General features: G+C 54.6%; 1 protein-coding gene and 5 long non-coding RNA genes across 27 annotated transcripts in view; 4 read left to right on the forward strand and 2 right to left on the reverse strand.

Moving 5' to 3' along the window:
• SCRIB (scribble planar cell polarity protein) overlaps nt 1-25,779 on the forward strand; it is a 140,789-nt gene that overhangs the window by 36,346 nt on the left and 78,664 nt on the right. For 14 of the 17 annotated variants that reach the window (XM_040432462.1, XM_040432473.1, XM_040432475.1 and 11 more), the window contains 9 exons: nt 1,180-1,503; nt 9,063-9,143; nt 17,431-17,691; nt 17,872-17,982; nt 18,250-18,426; nt 22,953-23,069; nt 23,898-24,086; nt 24,183-24,302; nt 24,380-24,433. In XM_040432462.1, coding sequence (XP_040288396.1) covers nt 1,180-1,503; nt 9,063-9,143; nt 17,431-17,691; nt 17,872-17,982; nt 18,250-18,426; nt 22,953-23,069; nt 23,898-24,086; nt 24,183-24,302; nt 24,380-24,433 — 1,434 coding nt within the window. The remainder of the gene's footprint in view (nt 1-1,179; nt 1,504-9,062; nt 9,144-17,430; nt 17,692-17,871; nt 17,983-18,249; nt 18,427-22,952; nt 23,070-23,897; nt 24,087-24,182; nt 24,303-24,379; nt 24,434-25,779) is intronic. The other 3 variants (XM_040432470.1, XM_040432479.1, XM_040432464.1) reach the window with 2 other exon arrangements.
• On the forward strand, nt 1,708-2,982 carry LOC121001418. The gene is made up of 4 exons (XR_005779054.1): nt 1,708-1,817; nt 1,861-2,086; nt 2,279-2,326; nt 2,889-2,982. It is a non-coding gene; the product is annotated as an uncharacterized LOC121001418 (long non-coding RNA).
• Nucleotides 2,033-3,488, reverse strand: LOC121001417. The gene is made up of 4 exons (XR_005779053.1): nt 3,318-3,488; nt 2,900-3,166; nt 2,290-2,337; nt 2,033-2,145 (listed from the first exon to the last, which is right to left on the reverse strand). It is a non-coding gene; the product is annotated as an uncharacterized LOC121001417 (long non-coding RNA).
• Nucleotides 4,943-5,384, forward strand: LOC121001419. Its single transcript, XR_005779055.1, has 3 exons — nt 4,943-5,027; nt 5,179-5,219; nt 5,268-5,384. It is a non-coding gene; the product is annotated as an uncharacterized LOC121001419 (long non-coding RNA).
• On the reverse strand, nt 4,970-6,240 carry LOC121001420. Of its 2 annotated transcripts, XR_005779057.1 has the most exons (4): nt 6,204-6,240; nt 5,937-6,025; nt 5,279-5,326; nt 4,970-5,038 (listed from the first exon to the last, which is right to left on the reverse strand). It is a non-coding gene; the product is annotated as an uncharacterized LOC121001420 (long non-coding RNA). The 2 variants fall into 2 exon arrangements; XR_005779056.1 differs by lacking the exon at nt 6,204-6,240 and having other exon boundaries at nt 5,937-6,114.
• LOC121001416 lies at nt 9,907-15,471 on the forward strand. 5 transcript variants are annotated; one of them, XR_005779050.1, is made up of 9 exons: nt 9,907-10,517; nt 10,637-11,637; nt 11,916-12,160; nt 12,329-12,622; nt 12,672-12,986; nt 13,057-13,224; nt 13,295-13,784; nt 13,855-15,149; nt 15,199-15,471. It is a non-coding gene; the product is annotated as an uncharacterized LOC121001416 (long non-coding RNA). The 5 variants fall into 5 exon arrangements; XR_005779049.1 differs by having other exon boundaries at nt 13,855-15,030; nt 15,101-15,471; XR_005779048.1 differs by having other exon boundaries at nt 9,911-10,517; nt 13,855-15,471.

The following is a 25,779-nucleotide window of genomic DNA, read 5'->3' on the forward strand; positions in this document are numbered from 1 at the left end:
AGGGGACCTGACGGGGGGGGGAGTAAATGAGGGGACCTGACGGGGGGGAATAAATGAGGGGACCTGACGGGGGGGAATAAATGAAGGGACTTGACGGGGGGGGGAGTAAATGAGGGGACCTGACGGGGGGGAATAAATGAGGGGACCTGACGGGGGGGAATAAATGAGGGGACCTGACGGGGGGGAATAAATGAGGGGACCTGACGGGGGGGAATAAATGAGGGGACCTGACGGGGGGGGAATAAATGAGGGGACCTGACGGGGGGGAATAAATGAGGGGACCTGACGGGGGGGAATAAATGAGGGGACCTGACGGGGGGGAATAAATGAGGGGACCTGACGGGGGGGAATAAATGAGGGGACCTGACGGGGGGGAATAAATGAGGGGACCTGACGGGGGGGAGTAAATGAAGGGACTTGACGGGGGGGAGTAAATGAGGGGACCTGACGGGGGGGGGAGTAAATGAGGGGACCTGACGGGGGGGGGGGAGTAAATGAGGGGACCTGACGGGGGGGGGGAGTAAATGAGGGGACCTGACGGGGGGGGGGGAGTAAATGAGGGGACCTGACGGGGGGGGGGAGTAAATGAGGGGACCTGACGGGGGGGGGGGAAATGAGGGGACCTGACGGGGGGGGGAGTAAATGAGGGGACCTGACGGGGGGGGGAGTAAATGAGGGGACCTGACGGGGGGGGAGTAAATGAGGGGACCTGACGGGGGGAGTAAATAAAATGAGGGGACCTGACTGGAGTATAAGACATCGATAGTAATGATTACAGCTCTGGATGTGACTGGAGTAAGACATCGATAGTAATGATTACAGCTCTGGATGTGACTGGAGTAAGACATCGATAGTAATGATTACAGCTCTGGATGTGACTGGAGTATAAGACATCGATAGTAATGATTACAGCTCTGGTTGTGACTGGAGTATAAGACATCGATAGTAATGATTACAGCTCTGGATGTGACAGGAGTAAGACATCGATAGTAATGATTACAGCTCTGGATGTGACTGGAGTATAAGACATCGATAGTAATGATTACATCTCTGGATGTGACTGGAGTAAGACATCGATAGTAATGATTACAGCTCTGGTTGTGACTGGAGTACAGGACCTGAATAATTGTGAGTGCAGCTCTGGATGTGACTGCAGTGCACGGTCTGTACCTCTGACAGGTGAACGGCGTGGACCTGCACAATGCTGAGCACCATGTGGCGGTCGAGGCTCTGCGCAGCTCCGGGAGTTCGGTCTCTATGACGGTGTTGAGGGAGCGGATGGTGGAGCCGGAGAACCCGATCACGGTGACGCCTTTACGCCCTGAAGACGATTATAATCCTCGGGAGAAACGCGTTGTTGTTCCGTATCCGGAGGAAGAGGAGGAGGAGCCTGTGCTCAGCCGCAACCAGCGCCTCTCCACCTGTCTGATCCGGAATGATAAAGGCTTGGGCTTCAGCATTGCCGGGGGTGTTGGCAGCACCCCGTACCGGGTAGGAGACACCGTGAGTACTCCCGGGGAGCGGGGCAGGTGGAGCAGACCTCGTGTCATCAGATCCGTGACCAGTGATTAGTGCAGGTGGAGCAGACCTCGTGTCATCAGATCCGTGACCAGTGATTAGTGCAGGTGGAGCAGACCTCGTGTCATCAGATCCGTGACCAGTGATTAGTGCAGGTGGAGCAGACCTCGTGTCATCAGATCCGTGACCAGTGATTAGTGCAGGTGGAGCAGACCTCGTGTCATCAGATCCGTGACCAGTGATTAGTGCAGGTGGAGCAGACCTCGTGTTATCAGATCTGTGACCAGTGATTAGTGCAGGTGGAGCAGACCTCGTGTTATCCGTGACCAGTGATTAGTGCAGGTGGAGCAGACCTTGTGTTATCAGATCTGTGATTAGTGCAGGTGGAGCAGACCTCGTGTTATCAGATCTGTGACCAGTGATTAGTGCAGGTGGAGCAGACCTCGTGTTATCAGATCCGTGACCAGTGATTAGTGCAGGTGGAGCAGACCTTGTGTTATCAGATCTGTGATTAGTGCAGGTGGAGCAGACCTCGTGTTATCAGATCTGTGACCAGTGATTAGTGCAGGTGGAGCAGACCTTGTGTTATCAGATCCGTGACCAGTGATTAGTGCAGGTGGAGCAGACCTCGTGTTATCAGATCCGTGACCAGTGACAAATGATTAGTGCAGGTGGAGCAGACCTCGTGTTATCAGATCTGTGATTAGTGCAGGTGGAGCAGACCTCGTGTCATCAGATCCGTGACCAATGATTAGTGCAGGTGGAGCAGACCTCGTGTTATCAGATCTGTGACCAGTGATTAGTGCAGGTGGAGCAGACCTCGTGTTATCAGATCCGTGACCAGTGATTAGTGCAGGTGGAGCAGACCTCGTGTTATCAGATCCGTGACCAGTGATTAGTGCAGGTGGAGCAGACCTCGTGTTATCAGATCCGTGACCAGTGATTAGTGCAGGTGGAGCAGACCTTGTGTTATCAGATCCGTGACCAGTGATTAGTGCAGGTGGAGCAGACCTCGTGTTATCAGATCCGTGACCAATGATTAGTGCAGGTGGAGCAGACCTCGTGTTATCAGATCTGTGATTAGTGCAGGTGGAGCAGACCTTGTGTTATCAGATCCGTGACCAGTGATTAGTGCAGGTGGAGCAGACCTTGTGTTATCAGATCCGTGACCAGTGATTAGTGCAGGTGGAGCAGACCTTGTGTTATCAGATCCGTGACCAGTGATTAGTGCAGGTGGAGCAGACCTTGTGTTATCAGATCCGTGACCAGTGATTAGTGCAGGTGGAGCACACCTCGTGTTATCAGATCCGTGACCAATGATTAGTGCAGGTGGAGCAGACCTCGTGTTATCAGATCTGTGATTAGTGCAGGTGGAGCAGACCTCGTGTTATCAGATCTGTGATTAGTGCAGGTGGAGCAGACCTCGTGTTATCAGATCCGTGACCAGTGATTAGTGCAGGTGGAGCAGACCTCGTGTCATCAGATCCGTGACCAGTGATTAGTGCAGGTGGAGCAGACCTCGTGTTATCAGATCCGTGACCAATGATTAGTACAGGTGGAGCAGACCTCGTGTTATCAGATCTGTGATTAGTGCAGGTGGAGCAGACCTCGTGTTATCAGATCTGTGATTAGTGCAGGTGGAGCAGACCTTGTGTTATCAGATCCGTGACCAGTGACAAATGATTAGTGCAGGTGGAGCAGACCTCGTGTTATCAGATCCGTGAGCAGTGATTAGTGCAGGTGGAGCAGACCTCGTGTTATCAGATCCGTGACCAGTGATTAGTGCAGGAGGAGCAGACCTCGTGTTATCAGATCCGTGACCAGTGATTAGTGCAGGTGGAGCAGACCTTGTGTTATCAGATCTGTGATTAGTGCAGGTGGAGCAGACCTTGTGTTATCAGATCTGTGATTAGTGCAGGTGGAGCAGACCTCGTGTTATCAGATCTGTGATTAGTGCAGGTGGAGCAGACCTCGTGTTATCAGATCCGTGACCATTGACCAGTGATTAGTGCAGGTGGAGCAGACCTTGTGTTATCAGATCCGTGACCAGTGATTAGTGCAGGTGGAGCAGACCTTGTGTTATCAGATCCGTGACCAGTGATTAGTGCAGGTGGAGCAGACCTTGTGTTATCAGATCCGTGACCAGCGATTAGTGCAGGTGGAGCAGACCTCATGTTATCAGATCTGTGATTAGTGCAGGTGGAGCAGACCTCATGTTATCAGATCTGTGATTAGTGCAGGTGGAGCAGACCTTGTATTATCCGACCAGTGACCAATGATTAGTGCAGGTGGAGCAGACCTCGTGTTATCAGATCTGTGATTAGTGCAGGTGGAGCAGACCTCGTGTTATCAGATCTGTGATTAGTGCAGGTGGAGCAGACCTTGTGTTATCAGATCTGTGATTAGTGCAGGTGGAGCAGACCTCGTGTTATCAGATCCGTGACCAGTGATTAGTGCAGATGGAGCAGACCTCGTGTTATCAGATCCGTGACCAGTGATTAGTGCAGGTGGAGCAGACCTTGTGTTATCAGATCCGTGACCAGTGATTAGTGCAGGTGGAGCAGACCTCGTGTCATCAGATCTGTGATTAGTGCAGGTGGAGCAGACCTCATGTTATCAGATCTGTGATTAGTGCAGGTGGAGCAGACCTTGTATTATCCGACCAGTGACCAATGATTAGTGCAGGTGGAGCAGACCTTGTGTTATCAGATCAGTGACCAGTGATTAGTGCAGGTGGAGCAGACCTCGTGTTATCAGATCTGTGATTAGTGCAGGTGGAGCAGACCTCATGTTATCAGATCTGTGATTAGTGCAGGTGGAGCAGACCTTGTATTATCCGACCAGTGACCAATGATTAGTGCAGGTGGAGCAGACCTTGTGTTATCAGATCAGTGACCAGTGATTAGTGCAGGTGGAGCAGACCTCGTGTTATCAGATCTGTGATTAGTGCAGGTGGAGCAGACCTCGTGTCATCAGATCCGTGACCAGTGATTAGTGCAGGTGGAGCAGACCTCGTGTCATCAGATCCGTGACCAGTGATTAGTGCAGGTGGAGCAGACCTCGTGTCATCAGATCCGTGACCAGTGATTAGTGCAGGTGGAGCAGACCTCGTGTCATCAGATCCGTGACCAGTGATTAGTGCAGGTGGAGCAGACCTCGTGTCATCAGATCCGTGACCAGTGATTAGTGCAGGTGGAGCAGACCTCGTGTTATCAGATCTGTGACCAGTGATTAGTGCAGGTGGAGCAGACCTCGTGTTATCCGTGACCAGTGATTAGTGCAGGTGGAGCAGACCTTGTGTTATCAGATCTGTGATTAGTGCAGGTGGAGCAGACCTCGTGTCATCAGATCTGTGACCAGTGATTAGTGCAGGTGGAGCAGACCTCGTGTTATCAGATCCGTGACCAGTGATTAGTGCAGGTGGAGCAGACCTTGTGTTATCAGATCTGTGATTAGTGCAGGTGGAGCAGACCTCGTGTTATCAGATCTGTGACCAGTGATTAGTGCAGGTGGAGCAGACCTTGTGTTATCAGATCCGTGACCAGTGATTAGTGCAGGTGGAGCAGACCTTGTGTTATCAGATCCGTGACCAGTGATTAGTGCAGGTGGAGCAGACCTTGTGTTATCAGATCCGTGACCAGTGACAAATGATTAGTGCAGGTGGAGCAGACCTCGTGTTATCAGATCTGTGATTAGTGCAGGTGGAGCAGACCTCGTGTCATCAGATCCGTGACCAATGATTAGTGCAGGTGGAGCAGACCTCGTGTTATCAGATCTGTGACCAGTGATTAGTGCAGGTGGAGCAGACCTCGTGTTATCAGATCCGTGACCAGTGATTAGTGCAGGTGGAGCAGACCTCGTGTTATCAGATCCGTGACCAGTGATTAGTGCAGGTGGAGCAGACCTTGTGTTATCAGATCCGTGACCAGTGATTAGTGCAGGTGGAGCAGACCTCGTGTTATCAGATCCGTGACCAGTGATTAGTGCAGGTGGAGCAGACCTTGTGTTATCAGATCCGTGACCAGTGATTAGTGCAGGTGGAGCAGACCTCGTGTTATCAGATCCGTGACCAATGATTAGTGCAGGTGGAGCAGACCTCGTGTTATCAGATCTGTGATTAGTGCAGGTGGAGCAGACCTTGTGTTATCAGATCCGTGACCAGTGATTAGTGCAGGTGGAGCAGACCTTGTGTTATCAGATCCGTGACCAGTGATTAGTGCAGGTGGAGCAGACCTTGTGTTATCAGATCCGTGACCAGTGATTAGTGCAGGTGGAGCAGACCTTGTGTTATCAGATCCGTGACCAGTGATTAGTGCAGGTGGAGCACACCTCGTGTTATCAGATCCGTGACCAATGATTAGTGCAGGTGGAGCAGACCTCGTGTTATCAGATCTGTGATTAGTGCAGGTGGAGCAGACCTCGTGTTATCAGATCTGTGATTAGTGCAGGTGGAGCAGACCTCGTGTTATCAGATCCGTGACCAGTGATTAGTGCAGGTGGAGCAGACCTCGTGTCATCAGATCCGTGACCAGTGATTAGTGCAGGTGGAGCAGACCTCGTGTTATCAGATCCGTGACCAATGATTAGTACAGGTGGAGCAGACCTCGTGTTATCAGATCTGTGATTAGTGCAGGTGGAGCAGACCTTGTGTTATCAGATCTGTGATTAGTGCAGGTGGAGCAGACCTCGTGTTATCAGATCTGTGATTAGTGCAGGTGGAGCAGACCTTGTGTTATCAGATCCGTGACCAGTGACAAATGATTAGTGCAGGTGGAGCAGACCTCGTGTTATCAGATCCGTGAGCAGTGATTAGTGCAGGTGGAGCAGACCTCGTGTTATCAGATCCGTGACCAGTGATTAGTGCAGGAGGAGCAGACCTCGTGTTATCAGATCCGTGACCAGTGATTAGTGCAGGTGGAGCAGACCTTGTGTTATCAGATCTGTGATTAGTGCAGGTGGAGCAGACCTTGTGTTATCAGATCTGTGATTAGTGCAGGTGGAGCAGACCTCGTGTTATCAGATCTGTGATTAGTGCAGGTGGAGCAGACCTCGTGTTATCAGATCCGTGACCAGTGATTAGTGCAGGTGGAGCAGACCTTGTGTTATCAGATCCGTGACCAGTGATTAGTGCAGGTGGAGCAGACCTTGTGTTATCAGATCCGTGACCAGTGATTAGTGCAGGTGGAGCAGACCTTGTGTTATCAGATCCGTGACCAGCGATTAGTGCAGGTGGAGCAGACCTCATGTTATCAGATCTGTGATTAGTGCAGGTGGAGCAGACCTCATGTTATCAGATCTGTGATTAGTGCAGGTGGAGCAGACCTTGTATTATCCGACCAGTGACCAATGATTAGTGCAGGTGGAGCAGACCTCGTGTTATCAGATCTGTGATTAGTGCAGGTGGAGCAGACCTCGTGTTATCAGATCTGTGATTAGTGCAGGTGGAGCAGACCTTGTGTTATCAGATCTGTGATTAGTGCAGGTGGAGCAGACCTCGTGTTATCAGATCCGTGACCAGTGATTAGTGCAGATGGAGCAGACCTCGTGTTATCAGATCCGTGACCAGTGATTAGTGCAGGTGGAGCAGACCTTGTGTTATCAGATCCGTGACCAGTGATTAGTGCAGGTGGAGCAGACCTCGTGTCATCAGATCTGTGATTAGTGCAGGTGGAGCAGACCTCATGTTATCAGATCTGTGATTAGTGCAGGTGGAGCAGACCTTGTATTATCCGACCAGTGACCAATGATTAGTGCAGGTGGAGCAGACCTTGTGTTATCAGATCAGTGACCAGTGATTAGTGCAGGTGGAGCAGACCTCGTGTTATCAGATCTGTGATTAGTGCAGGTGGAGCAGACCTCATGTTATCAGATCTGTGATTAGTGCAGGTGGAGCAGACCTTGTATTATCCGACCAGTGACCAATGATTAGTGCAGGTGGAGCAGACCTTGTGTTATCAGATCAGTGACCAGTGATTAGTGCAGGTGGAGCAGACCTCGTGTTATCAGATCTGTGATTAGTGCAGGTGGAGCAGACCTCGTGTTATCAGATCTGTGATTAGTGCAGGTGGAGCAGACCTTGTGTTATCAGATCCGTGACCAGTGACAAATGATTAGTGCAGGTGGAGCAGACCTCGTGTTATCAGATCTGTGATTAGTGCAGGTGGAGCAGACCTCGTGTTATCAGATCTGTGATTAGTGCAGGTGGAGCAGACCTCGTGTTATCAGATCTGTGATTAGTGCAGGTGGAGCAGACCTTGTGTTATCAGATCCGTGACCATTGACCAGTGATTAGTGCAGGTGGAGCAGACCTCGTGTTATCAGATCTGTGATTAGTGCAGGTGGAGCAGACCTTGTGTTATCAGATCTTTGATTAGTGCAGGTGGAGCAGACCTTGTGTTATCAGATCCGTGACCATTGACCAGTGATTAGTGCAGGTGGAGCAGACCTCGTGTTATCAGATCCGTGACCAGTGATTAGTGCAGGTGGAGCAGACCTCGTGTTATCAGATCCATGACCAGTGACCAATGATTAGTGCAGGTGGAGCAGACCTCGTGTTATCAGATCCGTGACCAGTGATTAGTGCAGGTGGAGCAGACCTTGTATTATCCGACCAGTGACCAATGATTAGTGCAGGTGGAGCAGACCTCATGTTATCAGATCTGTGATTAGTGCAGGTGGAGCAGACCTCGTGTTATCAGATCTGTGATTAGTGCAGGTGGAGCAGACCTCGTGTTATCAGATCTGTGATTAGTGCAGGTGGAGCAGACCTCGTGTTATCAGATCCGTGACCATTGACCAGTGATTAGTGCAGGTGGAGCAGACCTTGTGTTATCAGATCCGTGACCAGTGATTAGTGCAGGTGGAGCAGACCTCGTGTTATCAGATCCGTGACCAGTGATTAGTGCAGGTGGAGCAGACCTCGTGTTATCAGATCCGTGACCAGTGACCAATGATTAGTGCAGGTGGAGCAGACCTTGTGTTATCAGATCCGTGACCAGTGATTAGTGCAGGTGGAGCAGACCTTGTATTATCCGACCAGTGACCAATGATTAGTGCAGGTGGAGCAGACCTTGTGTTATCAGATCTGTGATTAGTGCAGGTGGAGCAGACCTCGTGTTATCAGATCTGTGATTAGTGCAGGTGGAGCAGACCTTGTATTATCCGACCAGTGACCAGTGATTAGTGCAGGTGGAGCAGACCTCCTGTTATCAGATCCGTGACCAGTGATTAGTGCAGGTGGAGCAGACCTCGTGTTATCAGATCCGTGACCAGTGACCAATGATTAGTGCAGGTGGAGCAGACCTCGTGTTATCAGATCCGTGACCAGTGATTAGTGCAGGTGGAGCAGACCTTGTATTATCCCCATGGGTGTCTCTAGCAGTGCAAGTTCCCGAGGGCTGAAAATAGCCCGGTTATGTGACACCCCGACGCCCTTTTCTGGGACCTGGAATTAGAGTATTTTGGGAAAGCTGCTGCGCGCGGCTCCATCCTGTCTGCCAGGGCTCAGTAAACGTGGCGTCCATGACATATTCCTTATCTTCCAGGGTATATTCATCTCCAGGATCGCAGAGGGTGGAGCCGCCCACCGAGACGGAGCCCTCAGAGTTGGCGACCGGGTCCTGTCTGTAAGTAGCCCAATCGCGCTGCTGCCCACTCTGACCAGAGGACGCATTGTGCCAACCGTCCTGCAGCGGGCATTGACGGGTAGACGTCTGGTAGAGGGCGGCGAGGTCTCCGCAGATCGGAGGGTCAGCACTGGGGTCTCTCGTCAGTGCAGGTGGAGCAGATAGGTGCCAGGGATTTATCCTCCAGACAGTGCAGATGGAGCAGACCTTGTGTTCTCGGTGTTGACATCGCTGCTGTAGCTTTTGATCAGTAAGGTTGACGTAGATATCGTCTTATCTGTGTCCAACTACAGATGGAGCAGAACTTGTGATCTGTGTCCTTGTCAGGGCTGCGACCTGTAGGCGGTGGAGCAGTCCTCGTTCTCTGTAGATGGGGGAGCAGTCGGTAGTGCAGGTGGAGCAGTCCTCGTTCTCTGTAGATGGGGGAGCAGTCTGTAGTGCAGGTGGAGCAGTCCTCGTTCTCTGTAGATGGGGGAGCAGTCGGTAGTGCAGGTGGAGCAGTCCTCGTTCTCTGTAGACGGGGGAGCAGTCGGTAGTGCAGGTGGAGCAGTCCTCGTTCTCTGTAGATGGGGGAGCAGTCGGTAGTGCAGGTGAAGCAGTCCTCGTTCTCTGTAGACGGGGGAGCAGTCGGTAGTGCAGGTGGAGCAGTCCTCGTTCTCTGTAGATGGGGGAGCAGTCGGTAGTGCAGGTGGAGCAGTCCTCGTTCTCTGTAGATGGGGGAGCAGTCGGTAGTGCAGGTGGAGCAGTCTTTGTTCTCTGTAGATGGGGGAGCAGTCGGTAGTGCAGGTGGAGCAGTCCTTGTTCTCTGTAGATGGGGGAGCAGTCGGTAGTGCAGGTGGAGCAGTCCTCGTTCTCTGTAGATGGGGGAGCAGTCTGTAGTGCAGGTGGAGCAGTCCTCGTTCTCTGTAGATGGGGGAGCAGTCGGTAGTGCAGGTGGAGCAGTCCTCGTTCTCTGTAGACGGGGGAGCAGTCGGTAGTGCAGGTGGAGCAGTCCTCGTTCTCTGTAGATGGGGGAGCAGTCGGTAGTGCAGGTGAAGCAGTCCTCGTTCTCTGTAGACGGGGGAGCAGTCGGTAGTGCAGGTGGAGCAGTCCTCGTTCTCTGTAGATGGGGGAGCAGTCGGTAGTGCAGGTGGAGCAGTCCTCGTTCTCTGTAGATGGGGGAGCAGTCGGTAGTGCAGGTGGAGCAGTCTTTGTTCTCTGTAGATGGGGGAGCAGTCGGTAGTGCAGGTGGAGCAGTCCTTGTTCTCTGTAGATGAGGGAGCAGTCGGTAGTGCAGGTGGAGCAGTCCTCGTTCTCTGTAGATGGGGGAGCAGTCGGTAGTGCAGGTGGAGCAGTCCTCGTTCTCTGTAGATGGGGGAGCAGTCGGTAGTGCAGGTGGAGCAGTCCTCGTTCTCTGTAGATGGGGGATCAGTCTGTAGTGCAGGTGGAGCAGTCGGTAGTGCAGGTGGAGCAGTCCTCGTTCTCTGTAGATGGGGGATCAGTCTGTAGTGCAGGTGGAGCAGTCGGTAGTGCAGGTGGAGCAGTCCTCGTTCTCTGTAGATGGGGGAGCAGTCGGTAGTGCGGGTGGAGCAGTCCTCGTTCTCTGTAGATGGGGGAGCAGTCGGTAGTGCAGGTGGAGCAGTCCTCGTTCTCTGTAGATGGGGGAGCAGTCGGTAGTGCAGGTGGAGCAGTCCTCGTTCTCTGTAGATGGGGGAGCAGTCGGTAGTGCAGGTGGAGCAGTCCTCGTTCTCTGTAGATGGGGGAGCAGTCGGTAGTGCAGGTGGAGCAATCCTCGTTCTCTGTAGATGGGGGAGCAGTCTGTAGTGCAGGTGGAGCAGTCCTCGTTCTCTGTAGATGGGGGAGCAGTCTGTAGTGCAGGTGGAGCAGTCCTCGTTCTCTGTAGATGGGGGAGCAGTCGGTAGTGCAGGTGGAGCAGTCCTCGTTCTCTGTAGATGGGGGAGCAGTCGGTAGTGCAGGTGGAGCAGTCCTCGTTCTCTGTAGATGGGGGAGCAGTCGGTAGTGCAGGTGGAGCAGTCCTCGTTCTCTGTAGATGGGGGAGCAGTCGGTAGTGCAGGTGGAGCAGTCCTCGTTCTCTGTAGATGGGGGAGCAGTCGGTAGAGCAGGTGGAGCAGTCCTCGTTCTCTGTAGATGGGGGAGCAGTCGGTAGTGCAGGTGGAGCAGTCCTCGTTCTCTGTAGATGGGGGAGCAGTCGGTAGTGCAGGTGGAGCAATCCTCGTTCTCTGTAGATGGGGGAGCAGTCTGTAGTGCAGGTGGAGCAGTCCTCGTTCTCTGTAGATGGGGGAGCAGTCTGTAGTGCAGGTGGAGCAGTCCTCGTTCTCTGTAGATGGGGGAGCAGTCGGTAGTGCAGGTGGAGCAGTCCTCGTTCTCTGTAGATGGGGGAGCAGTCGGTAGTGCAGGTGGAGCAGTCCTCGTTCTCTGTAGATGGGGGAGCAGTCGGTAGTGCAGGTGGAGCAGTCCTCGTTCTCTGTAGATGGGGGAGCAGTCGGTAGTGCAGGTGGAGCAGTCCTCGTTCTCTGTAGATGGGGGAGCAGTCAGTAGAGCAGTCAGTAGTGCAGGTGGAGCAGTCGGTAGTGCAGGTGGAGCAGTCCTCGTTCTCTGTAGACGGGGGAGCAGTCGGTAGTGCAGGTGGAGCAGTCCTCGTTCTCTGTAGATGAGGGAGCAGTCGGTAGTGCAGGTGGAGCAGTCCTCGTTCTCTGTAGATGGGGGAGCAGTCGGTAGTGCGGGTGGAGCAGTCCTCGTTCTCTGTAGACGGGGGAGCAGTCGGTAGTGCAGGTGGAGCAGTCCTCGTTCTCTGTAGATGGGGGAGCAGTCGGTAGTGCAGGTGGAGCAGTCCTCGTTCTCTGTAGATGGGGGAGCAGTCGGTAGTGCAGGCGGAGCAGTCCTCGTTCTCTGTAGACGGGGGAGCAGTCGGTAGTGCAGGTGGAGCAGTCCTCGTTCTCTGTAGATGGGGGAGCAGTCGGTAGTGCAGGTGGAGCAGTCCTCGTTCTCTGTAGATGGGGGAGCAGTCGGTAGTGCAGGTGGAGCAGTCCTCGTTCTCTGTAGATGAGGGAGCAGTCTGTAGTGCAGGTGGAGCAGTCCTCGTTCTCTGTAGATGAGGGAGCAGTCAGTAGTGCAGGTGGAGCAGTCGGTAGTGCAGGTGGAGCAGTCCTTGTTCTCTGTAGATGGAGGAGCAGTCGGTAGTGCAGGTGGAGCAGTCCTCGTTCTCTGTAGATGGGGGAGCAGTCGGTAGTGCAGGTGGAGCAGTCCTCGTTCTCTGTAGATGGGGGAGCAGTCGGTAGTGCAGGTGGAGCAGTCCTCGTTCTCTGTAGATGGGGGAGCAGTCGGTAGTGCAGGTGGAGCAGTCCTCGTTCTCTGTAGATGGGGGAGCAGTCGGTAGTGCAGGTGGAGCAGTCCTCGTTCTCTGTAGATGGGGGAGCAGTCGGTAGTGCAGGTGGAGCAGTCCTCGTTCTCTGTAGATGGGGGAGCAGTCGGTAGTGCAGGTGGAGCAGTCCTCGTTCTCTGTAGATGGGGGATCAGTCTGTAGTGCAGGTGGAGCAGTCGGTAGTGCAGGTGGAGCAGTCCTCGTTCTCTGTAGATGGGGGAGCAGTCGGTAGTGCGGGTGGAGCAGTCCTCGTTCTCTGTAGATGGGGGAGCAGTCGGTAGTGCAGGTGGAGCAGTCCTCGTTCTCTGTAGACGGGGGAGCAGTCGGTAGTGCAGGTGGAGCAGTCCTCGTTCTCTGTAGATGGGGGAGCAGTCGGTAGTGCAGGTGGAGCAGTCCTCGTTCTCTGTAGATGAGGGAGCAGTCGGTAGTGCAGGTGGAGCAGTCCTCGTTCTCTGTAGATGGGGGAGCAGTCGGTAGTGCAGGTGGAGCAGTCCTCGTTCTCTGTAGATGGGGGATCAGTCTGTAGTGCAGGTGGAGCAGTCGATAGTGCAGGTGGAGCAGTCCTCGTTCTCTGTAGATGGGGGAGCAGTCGGTAGTGCGGGTGGAGCAGTCCTCGTTCTCTGTAGATGGGGGAGCAGTCGGTAGTGCAGGTGGAGCAGTCGGTAGTGCAGGTGGAGCAGTCCTCGTTCTCTGTAGATGGGGGAGCAGTCGGTAGTGCAGGTGGAGCAGTCCTCGTTCTCTGTAGATGGGGGATCAGTCTGTAGTGCAGGTGGAGCAGTCGATAGTGCAGGTGGAGCAGTCCTCGTTCTCTGTAGATGGGGGAGCAGTCGGTAGTGCGGGTGGAGCAGTCCTCGTTCTCTGTAGATGGGGGAGCAGTCGGTAGTGCGGGTGGAGCAGTCCTCGTTCTCTGTAGACGGGGGAGCAGTCGGTAGTGCAGGTGGAGCAGTCCTCGTTCTCTGTAGATGGGGGAGCAGTCGGTAGTGCAGGTGGAGCAGTCCTCGTTCTCTGTAGATGGGGGAGCAGTCGGTAGTGCAGGTGGAGCAGTCCTCGTTCTCTGTAGATGGGGGAGCAGTCGGTAGTGCAGGCGGAGCAGTCCTCGTTCTCTGTAGATGGAGGAGCAGTCGGTAGTGCAGGTGGAGCAGTCCTCGTTCTCTGTAGATGGGGGAGCAGTCGGTAGTGCAGGTGGAGCAGTCCTCGTTCTCTGTAGATGGGGGAGCAGTCGGTAGTGCAGGTGGAGCAGTCCTCGTTCTCTGTAGATGGGGGAGCAGTCAGTAGTGCAGGTGGAGCAGTCGGTAGTGCAGGTGGAGCAGTCCTCGTTCTCTGTAGATGAGGGAGCAGTCGGTAGTGCAGGTGGAGCAGTCCTCGTTCTCTGTAGATGGGGGAGCAGTCTGTAGTGCAGGTGGAGCAGTCCTCGTTCTCTGTAGATGGGGGAGCAGTCGGTAGTGCAGGTGGAGCAGTCCTCGTTCTCTGTAGATGGGGGAGCAGTCGGTAGTGCAGGTGGAGCAGTCCTCGTTCTCTGTAGATGGGGGAGCAGTCGGTAGTGCAGGTGGAGCAGTCCTCGTTCTCTGTAGATGGGGGAGCAGTCGGTAGTGCAGGCAGAGCAGTCCTCGTTCTCTGTAGATGGGGGAGCAGTCGGTAGTGCAGGCGGAGCAGTCCTCGTTCTCTGTAGATGGAGGAGCAGTCGGTAGTGCAGGTGGAGCAGTCCTCGTTCTCTGTAGATGGAGGAGCAGTCGGTAGTGCAGGTGGAGCAGTCCTCGTTCTCTGTAGACGGGGGAGCAGTCGGTAGTGCGGGTGGAGCAGTCCTCGTTTTCTGTAGACGGGGGAGCAGTCGGTAGTGCAGGTGGAGCAGTCCTCGTTCTCTGTAGACGGGGGAGCAGTCGGTAGTGCAGGTGGAGCAGTCCTCGTTCTCTGTAGATGGAGGAGCAGTCGGTAGTGCAGGTGGAGCAGTCCTCGTTCTCTGTAGATGGAGGAGCAGTCGGTAGTGCAGGTGGAGCAGTCCTCGTTTTCTGTAGATGGGGGAGCAGTCGGTAGTGCAGGTGGAGCAGTCCTCGTTCTCTGTAGATGGGGGAGCAGTCGGTAGTGCAGGTGGAGCAGTCCTCGTTCTCTGTAGATGGAGGAGCAGTCGGTAGTGCAGGTGGAGCAGTCCTCGTTCTCTGTAGACGGGGGAGCAGTCGGTAGTGCAGGTGGAGCAGTCCTCGTTCTCTGTAGATGGAGGAGCAGTCGGTAGTGCAGGTGGAGCAGTCCTCGTTCTCTGTAGACGGGGGAGCAGTCGGTAGTGCAGGTGGAGCAGTCCTCGTTCTCTGTAGATGGAGGAGCAGTCGGTAGTGCAGGTGGAGCAGTCCTCGTTCTCTGTAGACGGGGGAGCAGTCGGTAGTGCAGGCGGAGCAGTCCTCGTTCTCTGTAGATGGGGGAGCAGTCGGTAGTGCAGGCGGAGCAGTCCTCGTTCTCTGTAGATGGAGGAGCAGTCGGTAGTGCAGGTGGAGCAGTCCTCGTTCTCTGTAGATGGGGGAGCAGTCGGTAGTGCAGGTGGAGCAGTCGGTAGTGCAGGCGGAGCAGTCCTCGTTCTCTGTAGATGGAGGAGCAGTCGGTAGTGCAGGTGGAGCAGTCCTCGTTCTCTGTAGATGGAGGAGCAGTCGGTAGTGCAGGTGGAGCAGTCCTCGTTCTCTGTAGATGGAGGAGCAGTCGGTAGTGCAGGTGGAGCAGTCCTCGTTCTCTGCAGTGTTATGCTCCCTGGCTCAGCTGCCCTTTGGCGTCCAGTATATTAAGCTGCTAACCATCTCTCTTCCAGTCTTGTCCTCTGTCCCCCCCCCCCCCCCCCCCCCCTCCCCCCAATTTCCTCTTCCCCAACCTGGCCGGCTCTCTCTTCTGGTGGTGGGGGTCCTCCATCCTTTATACTGGTCCTTGGTAAGAGTGTATACTGCCTTGTCAGCGCTGACCCCTGTGCTCTCTATCCCCCGTCTGTCTCTCTTCTGGTTGGGGGGGGGGGGGGGGGGTCCTCCATCCTGTAACACTGCCTCATCAGTGCGGACCCCTCTGGTGTCTCCCCCCGGCCGGCTCTTCTGTTGTGTATGGGGGGGTCCTCCGTCCTGTATACTGTCTCGTCAGCCCTGACCCCTCTGCTCGCTCTTCTGTTGGGGGGTCCTCCGTCCTGTATACTGTCTCGTCAGCCCTGACCCCTCTGCTCGCTCTTCTGTTGGGGGGTCCTCCGTCCTGTATACTGTCTTGCCCACCCAGACCCCTCTGCTCGCTCTTCTGTTGGGGGGCGTCCTCCGTCCTGTATACTGTCTCGTCAGCCCTGACCCCTCTGCTCGCTCTTCTGTTGGGGGGTCCTCCGTCCTGTATACTGTCTTGCCCACCCTGACCCCTCTGCTCGCTCTTCTGTTGGCGGGGGGTCCTCCGTCCTGTATACTGTCTCGTCAGCCCTGACCCCTCTGCTCGCTCTTCTGTTGGGGGGTTCCCCGTCCTGTATACTGTCTCGTCAGCCCTGACCCCTCTGCTCGCTCTTCTGTTGGGGGGTCCTCCGTCCTGTATACTGTCTCGTCAGCCCTGACCCCTCTGCTCGCTCTTCTGTTGGGGGGGGTCCTGTATACTGGTCCTTGGTAGGAGTGTATTCTGCCTCGTCAGCGAGGACCCCTCTGCTCTCTCTTCTCTTGGCGGGGGGTCCTCCGTCCTGTATACTGTCTTGCCCACCCTGACCCCTCTGCTCGCTCTTCTGTTGGGGGGGTCCTCCGTCCTGTATACTGTCTTGCCCGCCCTGACCCCTCTGCTCTCTCTTCTGTTGGCGGGGGGTCCTCCGTCCTGTATACTGTCTTGCCCACCCAGACCCCTCTGCTCGCTCTTCTGTTGGGGGGGTCCTCCGTCCTGTATACTGTCTCGTCAGCCCTGACCCCTCTGCTCGCTCTTCTGTTGGGGGGGGGGTCCTCCGTCCTGTATACTGTCTCGTCAGCCCTGACCCCTCTGCTCGCTCTTCTGGTGGGGGGTCCTCCGTCCTGTATACTGTCTCGTCAGCCCTGACCCCTCTGCTCGCTCTTCTGTTGGGGGGTCCTCCGTCCTGTATACTGTCTTGCCCACCCTGACCCCTCTGCTCGCTCTTCTGTTGGGGGGGTCCTCCGTCCTGTATACTGTCTTGCCCGCCCTGACCCCTCTGCTCTCTCTTCTGTTGGGGGGGTCCTCCGTCCTGTATACTGTCTCGTCAGCCCTGACCCCTCTGCTCGCTCTTCTGTTGGGGGGGTCCTCCGTCCTGTATACTGTCTTGTCAGCCCTGACCCCTCTGCTCGCTCTTCTGTTGGGGGGTCCTCCGTCCTGTATACTGTCTCGTCAGCCCTGACCCCTCTGCTCGCTCTTCTGTTGGGGGGTCCTCCGTCCTGTATACTGTCTCGTCAGCCCTGACCCCTCTGCTCGCTCTTCTGTTGGGGGGTCCTCCGTCCTGTATACTGTCTCGTCAGCCCTGACCCCTCTGCTCGCTCTTCTGTTGGGGGGTCCTCCGTCCTGTATACTGTCTCGTCAGCCCTGACCCCTCTGCTCGCTCTTCTGGGGGGGGGGGGGGGGCGTCCTCCGTCCTGTATACTGTCTCGTCAGCCCTGACCCCTCTGCTCGCTCTTCTGGGGGGGGGGGGGGGGGGGCGTCCTCCATCCTGTATACTGTCTTGCCCGCCCGGACCCCTCTGCTCGCTCTTCTGTTGGGGGGGGTCCTGTATACTGGTCCTTGGTAGGAGTGTATTCTGCCTCGTCAGCGCGGACCCCTCTGCTCTCTCTAATCTGCCGTCCTTAGAGCTCCTTCAGACCATTGACTTTCTGCCGGAGTGGAGACCCTCACTGTCCACAGCCGCCTCTGGTTACGTTACTGCCCCCTGTCTTATGGGACCCCCTTCAGTTTTTGGGTCGGGGGTGTGTGAGATTGTGCCGCTGACTCTGCACGTTGTTCTAGATCAATGGGGTAGACATGACAGAAGCCAGGCATGATCAGGCAGTAGCCCTGCTTACCAGCACGTCCCCCACCATCACTCTGCTAGTGGAGAGAGAGCCCCCCCAAGCAGGGTCCGGGACGGACCCCCGAGCATCGCCCTCCCTGCACAGAGCTCGCCCCCGCTCGCCGCCGCCCCCTGCAGACACGGAGAATGGAGAGGCCGAGGAGGACGGCGGATCTCTGCGGAACCACAGCTCTGCCGAGGAAGAGTGTCCCATCGAGGTGAGCGCTAGCATGCATCACTATGACTGTGGGGGTCCCTAAGTCAAACCCCCCTAATAACTGTTCTGCGGTGGGGAGACTCCTGAAGCATCGCCCAGATTTTACAGTTTGGGGTCCGGGGGGTGACAGTACTGGGTCGGACCGCCCTACTGACCTGTGTTCCTCCTTGATTATGCCTAGGAAATCTGTCTGGTGAAGTCTGGGGGTCCCCTGGGACTCAGTATAGTGGGGGGCAGCGACCATTCCAGCCATCCCTTTGGAATCCATGAACCTGGAGTCTTCATCTCAAAGGTGAGCGTCGTTCCTGGGCTCCGACCCGGACCAGTCTTCTTCCTACACTCTCCTTATATATTCTGTTTGTGTCCGATTTTTCAAGATCTCTGCTTGCTGTCAATATTAGGGTCTTACAATGATGATGGCACACAATTTTACAGTCCGTTACATCACTTGGATAGGACAGTTATATCCACTGGGAATAAGCAATGAGTGACAGCAAGCAGAGATCTTGAAAACGGAGGAATTGATGCGCGTCTTCTCACGCCGGGTTCCTTCCTGCAGGTGATCCCCCGTGGGGTGGCCGCACTCAGTGGTCTCAGGGTGGGAGACCGGATTTTAGAGGCAGCAGGTAACGACCTGAGACAAGCCACCCACCAGGAAGCTGTGAAAGCCCTGCTGTGCCCCGCGGCCGAGCTGCGCCTGCTGGTGAGGAGAGACCCCCCGCCCCCCGGCTTGCAGGTACCGTGAAGAGTGACAATCCCAGCTACACGTGTGCACTATTCTGCTGCTCCATCAGTCACATCCAGAGCTGCACTCACTATTCTACTGCTCCATCAGTCACATCCAGAGCTGCACTCACTATTCTACTGCTCCATCAGTCACATCCAGAGCTGCACTCACTATTCTACTGCTCCATCAGTCACATCCAGAGCTGCACTCACTATTCTACTGCTCCATCAGTCACATCCAGAGCTGCACTCACTATTCTACTGCTCCATCAGTCACATCCAGAGCTGCACTCACTATTCTACTGCTCCATCAGTCACATCCAGAGCTGCACTCACTATTCTACTGCTCCATCAGTCACATCCAGAGCTGCACTTACTATTCTGCTGCTCCATCAGTCACATCCAGAGCTGCACTTACTATTCTGCTGCTCCATCAGTCACATCCAGAGCTGCACTTACTATTCTACTGCTCCATCAGTCACATCCAGAGCTGCACTTACTATTCTACTGCTCCATCAGTCACATCCAGAGCTGCACTCACTATTCTACTGCTCCATCAGTCACATCCAGAGCTGCACTCACTATTCTACTGCTCCATCAGTCACATCCAGAGCTGCACTCACTATTCTACTGCTCCATCAGTCACATCCAGAGCTGCACTCACTATTTTACTGCTCCATCAGTCACATCCAGAGCTGCACTCACTATTCTACTGCTCCATCAGTCACATCCAGAGCTGCACTTACTATTCTGCTGCTCCATCAGTCACATCCAGAGCTGCACTTACTATTCTGCTGCTCCATCAGTCACATCCAGAGCTGCACTTACTATTCTACTGCTCCATCAGTCACATCCAGAGCTGCACTTACTATTCTACTGCTCCATCAGTCACATCCAGAGCTGCACTCACTATTCTACTGCTCCATCAGTCACATCCAGAGCTGCACTTACTATTCTACTGCTCCATCAGTCACATCCAGAGCTGCACTCACTATTCTACTGCTCCATCAGTCACATCCAGAGCTGCACTCACTATTCTACTGCTCCATCAGTCACATCCAGAGCTGCACTCACTATTCTACTGCTCCATCAGTCACATCCAGAGCTGCACTCACTATTCTACTGCTCCATCAGTCACATCCAGAGATGCACTCACTATTCTACTGCTCCATCAGTCACATCCAGAGCTGCACTCACTATTCTACTGCTCCATCAGTCACATCCAGAGCTGCACTCACTATTCTACTGCTCCATCAGTCACATCCAGAGCTGCACTCACTATTCTACTGCTCCATCAGTCACATCCAGAGCTGCACTCACTATTCTACTGCTCCATCAGTCACATCCAGAGCTGCACTCACTATTCTACTGCTCCATCAGTCACATCCAGAGCTGCACTTAGTATTCTACTGCTCCATCAGTCACATCCAGAGCTGCACTTAGTATTCTACTGCTCCATCAGTCACATCCAGAGCTGCACTTACTATTCTACTGCTCCATCAGTCACATCCAGAGCTGCACTCACTATTCTACTGCTCCATCAGTCACATCCACAGCTGCGCTCACTGTTCTGCTCTCTTGGTGTTATCTAGCAGCTGTAATCGCTGGATAAGAAACAATAATAGACATTGACGGAACAGTAGAATTGTGACTGCTGCTTTGCATGTGACTGGAGTAAGCTTGGACTCGGTGTATATATAGGCTCATCATGTGACCAGTGCTCCCCCTATAGCTCCGTATACCCTGGGTACAGGACAGGTGCGGCTGCTGTGGGGGAGGGGAGCACTGAGGTCGTGGGGGTGACTGACACGGAGCAGAACCTAAAGGAGGAGGAAAGGACACCCGAGTCCGCCATCTAATGTCATCGTATACTACAGGAACAGCCTGCCTGTACATCATGTCAGCCCCGCTGATGACATCACGGACACAGCTCCGCCCCCTGCTGATGACATCACTGATATACTGACATGTGATCAGACATGAGATCACACACCTTATACTACAGGAACATCTATTACTGCTGACAACCTGCCTGTACATCCTGTCTGAGAGGTAGTCACAGCCCCTCCCCCTGCTGATGACATCACTGATATAAGGACATGTGATCAGACATGAGATCACACCCCTTATACTACAGGAACATCTATTACTGCTGACAACCTGCTTGTACATCATGTCTGAGAGGTAGTCACAGCCCCGCCCCCTGCTGATGACATCACTGATATAATGACATGTGATCAGACATGAGATCACACACCTTATACTACAGGAACATCTATTACTGCTGACAACCTGCCTGTATATCATGTGTGAGAGGTAGTCACAGCCCCGCCCCCTGCTGATGACATCACTGATATAATGACCTGTGATCAGACATGAGACCACACACCTTATACTACAGGAACATCTATTACTGCTGACAACCTGCCTGTATATCCTGTCTGAGAGGTAGTCACAGCCCCGCCCCCTGCTGATGACATCACTGATATAATGACATGTGATCAGACATGAGATCACACACCTTATACTACAGGAACATCTATTACTGCTGACAACCTGCCTGTATATCCTGTCTGAGAGGTAGTCACAGCCCCGCCCCCTGCTGATGACATCACTGATATAATGACATGTGATCAGACATGAGATCCTCACACCTTATACTACAGGAACATCTATTACTGCTGACAACCTGCCTGTATATCCTGTCTGAGAGGTTGTCACAGCCCCGCCCCCTGCTGATGACATCACTGATATACTGACATGTGATCAGACATGAGATCACACACCTTATCCTACAGGAACATCTATTACTGCTGACAACCTGCCTGTATATCCTGTCTGAGAGGTAGTCACAGCCCCCCCCCCTGCTGATGACATCACTGATATAATGACATGTGATCAGACATGAGATCACACACCTTATACTACAGGAACATCTATTACTGCTGACAACCTGCCTGTATATCCTGTCTGAGAGGTAGTCACAGCCCCGCCCCCTGCTGATGACATCACTGATATAATGACATGTGATCAGACATGACATCACACACCTTATACTACAGGAACATCTATTACTGCTGACAACCTGCCTGTATATCATGTGTGAGAGGTAGTCACAGCCCCGCCCCCTGCTGATGACATCACTGATATAATGACATGTGATCAGACATGAGATCACACACCTTATACTACAGGAACATCTATTACTGCTGACAACCTGCCTGTATATCCTGTCTGAGAGGTAGTCACAGCCCCGCCCCCTGCTGATGACATCACTGATGTAATGACATGTGATCAGACATGACATCTCACACCTTATACTACAGGAACATCTATTACTGCTGACAGCCCCGCCCCCTGCTGATGACATCACTGACAGCCCCGCCCCCTGCTGATGACATCACTGATATAATGACATGTGATCAGACATGAGATCACACACCTTATACTACAGGAACATCTATTACTGCTGACAACCTACCTGTATATCCTGTCTGAGAGGTTGTCACAGCCCCGCCCCCTGCTGATGACATCACTGATATACTGACATGTGATCAGACATGAGATCACACACCTTATACTACAGGAACATCTATTACTGCTGACAACCTACCTGTATATCCTGTCTGAGAGGTTGTCACAGCCCCGCCCCCTGCTGATGACATCACTGATATAATGACATGTGATTAGACATGAGATCACACACCTTATACTACAGGAACATCTATTACTGCTGACAACCTGCCTGTATATCCTGTCTGAGGGGTAGTCACAGCCCCGCCCCCTCCTGATGACATCACTGATATAATGACATGTGATCAGACATGAGATCACACACCTTATACTACAGGAACATCTATTACTGCTGACAACCTGCCTGTATATCCTGTCTGAGGGGTAGTCACAGCCCCGCCCCCTGCTGATGACATCACTGATATAATGACATGTGATCAGACATGAGATCACACACCTTATACTACAGGAACATCTATTACTGCTGACAACCTGCCTGTATATCCTGTCTGAGGGGTAGTCACAGCCCCGCCCCCTGCTGATGACATCACTGATATAATGACATGTGATCAGACATGAGATCACACACCTTATACTACAGGAACATCTATTACTGCTGACAACCTGCCTGTATATCCTGTCTGAGAGGTTGTCACAGCCCCGCCCCCTGCTGATGACATCACTGATATAATGACATGTGATCAGACATGAGATCACACACCTTATACTACAGGAACATCTATTACTGCTGACAACCTGCCTGTATATCCTGTCTGAGAGGTAGTCACAGCCCCGCCCCCTGCTGATGACATCACTGATATAATGACATGTGATCAGACATGACATCTCACACCTTATACTACAGGAACATCTATTACTGCTGACAGCCCCGCCCCCTGCTGATGACATCACTGACAGCCCCGCCCCCTGCCCCGGGGTCGTTTGCGGGTTGGCTATGTTGGGCTGTATTGTGGGGGCTCTGGTCCGGCTCCCGTTATTTTCTTGCTCTTTTGGTTCCTGCAGGAGATCTGTATTGTGAAGGCTCCTGGAGAAAAGCTGGGGATCAGCATTCGAGGGGGAGCCAAGGGCCACCCCGGAAACCCCCTGGACCCGACCGATGAAGGGGTGTTTATATCCAAGGTAAGTGGCTGTTGGGGTTCAGGATGCGGATGTCTCATGGGAGGTTGACCTCGTATTGAAAGCGTATTCCCCCTTCGTTTATACCTCATGACATTACGCAGAAATGTAGTCCCCCCCCCCACTGTATGGAGAGGGATGTGCTTGATGTTGTATGATGTACCATTTGTGACCAGTAGAAGGGGCACTAGATGTTCCTGTTGTGCCAGCTGTGACTACTAGGATGGCAGTAGTGGTGGGCTGGGCTGCTGCGGCCAGTAGGCAGGCGCTGGGCGTTCCTGCTGCGGCCAGTAGGCGGGCGCTGGGTGTTCCTGCTGCGGCCAGTAGGCGGGCGCTGGGTGTTCCTGCTGCGGCCAGTAGGCGGGTGCTGGGCGTTCCTGCTGCGACCAGTAGGCGGGAGCTGGGCGTTCCTGCTGCGACCAGTAGGCGGGCGCTGGGCGTTCCTGCTGCGACCAGTAGGCGGGCGCTGGGCGTTCCTGCTGCGACCAGTAGGCGGGCGCTGGGCGTACCTGCTGCGACCAGTAGGCGGGCGCTGGGCGTTCCTGCTGCGACCAGAAGGCGGGCGCTGGGCGTTCGGCGTTCCTGCTGCGACCAGCAGGCGGGCGCTGGGCGTTCCTGCTGCGACCAGCAGGCGGGCGCTGGGCGTTCCTGCTGCGACCAGCAGGCGGGCGCTGGGCGTTCCTGCTGCGACCAGCAGGCGGGCGCTGGGCGTTCCTGCTGCGACCAGCAGGCGGGCGCTGGGCGTTCCTGCTGCGACCAGCAGGCGGGCGCTGGGCGTTCCTGCTGCTCTTTCCAGTCACTTCCTGGCGCTGACCTCGTGTCCTCCTCTAGGTGAGCTCCTCGGGGGCGGCAGCTCGTGACGGGCGGCTGAAGGTGGGCATGCGGATCCTGGAGGTGAATCAGCAGAGCTTGTTGGGGATGACGCACACGGAGGCGGTGCAGGCTCTGCGCGGGGTCGGTGACACGCTGATCATCCTGGTCTGCGATGGCTTTGACCCTGTGTCCACTAACTCCACAGAGGTGAGATGCCCCCGAATGGTCCTTCAGATGTACTACAACTCCCATTCATCCCTGCTGTGGCGGAGCCTAACCTCTTGGGTATGTCCTTATCTGCAGGCGTCTCCGGGTGTCATCGCCAATCCCTTTGCCGCTGGTCTTGGAAGGAAGAACAGTATGGAAAGCATCTCCTCCATAGACCGAGACCTGAGCCCGGAGGAGGCGGAGCGGCTGCAGAAGGTACGGGCTCCTGACACGGGGGCGCCGCTGCGCTGCGCTGCGCCGGCCGGCGCTGACTCTCTGCTCTTCTCTGGCAGGAGATAGAAATGGGTCGGGAGGTGAAGTGGGAGAGAGAGGACATGGAGAAAGTGGTGAGAGAACCATCATCCACCCCACCGTGGTCACCCATCCCCCACAGTGCTGCCCGGTGCCTGCCACAATCTGTGTACACCGCTGAGTTGTGACACCTTCACTCGTACTGGTCTTATACTCCAGTCACACCCAGAGCTGCATTAACTCCCAGTTGCTCTGTGACATACTGTCCTGGCAGTCATGCCCTGAACCTAACCCTCTGCACAGACACTGAACCAGCAGGGGGTCTTCTGCTTGAGCTCTAACAGGCAGTTGACAGAATTATGTCTGCAGCTTTGGATGTGGCTGGAGTACCAGACCTGATGGGCGGTATAGTGAAGGATTTACTCGGCACGCCCGGTTCATCTTGCGCTCCATCACGACCCGCCTGTCATGTCCTTTGATCTCACCCCATCATCCCTGTAACTTCACATGGGCGCCCCCTTTAGGTTATGGTGGCCACTGCACGCGTTTCAGGTTACAATTTTACAGAAATATTAGAGAATTGCCTTGTGTGAGGTAGAGCAGAGGTGGAGTCACGTTTAAAAGGGGAACTCCACCTAAAATGTTTCTTCTGACGTAGACAAACATGAGGCTGACGCATTTGAGCGCTTTAACAGGACCCTAGCTTTGAAACGCATCAGCATCACATTGTGTGCTACTGGCTGTGCCATAATCCATGTGGGGGAGCTGTAGGTGGACCCCACTAATGTGCCGTTAAGGTAGAGTTCTTCCATAGCACCGTACCCCCCTCCCCTCACATCTATCTTCCTTTGCTTGTGCTGATCCCTACTGCTCCCACATCCCTCCTCCTCACTGTGCTGGGCACTACCCCTGGGTCCTTCCCTTAATGACTGCTCTCTTCTCCCTCTCGTGCATGGCTCCGGCTCCTGGCGCTCGCTCCCTCTCGTGCATGGCTCCGGCTCCTGGCGCTCGCTCCCTCTCGTGCATGGCTCCGGCTCCTGGCGCTCGCTCCCTCTCGTGCATGGCTCCGGCTCCTGGCGCTCGCTCCCTCTCGTGCATGGCTCCGGCTCCTGGCGCTCGCTCCCTCTCGTGCATGGCTCCGGCTCTTGGCGCTCGCTCCCTCTCGTGCATGGCTCCGGCTCCTGGCGCTCGCTCCCTCTCGTGCATGGCTCCGGCTCTTGGCGCTCGCTCCCTCTCGTGCATGGCTCCGGCTCCTGGCGCTCGCTCCCTCTTGTGCATGGCTCCGGCTCCTGGCGCTCGCTCCCTCTTGTGCATGGCTCCGGCTCCTGGCGCTCGCTCCCTCTCGTGCATGGCTCCGGCTCCTGGCGCTCGCTCCCTCTCGTGCATGGCTCCGGCTCCTGGCGCTCGCTCCCTCTCGTGCATGGCTCCGGCTCCTGGCGCT

This window comes from Bufo bufo, chromosome 5 (genome assembly GCF_905171765.1).
Source record: "Bufo bufo chromosome 5, aBufBuf1.1, whole genome shotgun sequence".
In the NCBI taxonomy this organism is placed as follows: Eukaryota; Metazoa; Chordata; class Amphibia; order Anura; family Bufonidae; genus Bufo; species Bufo bufo.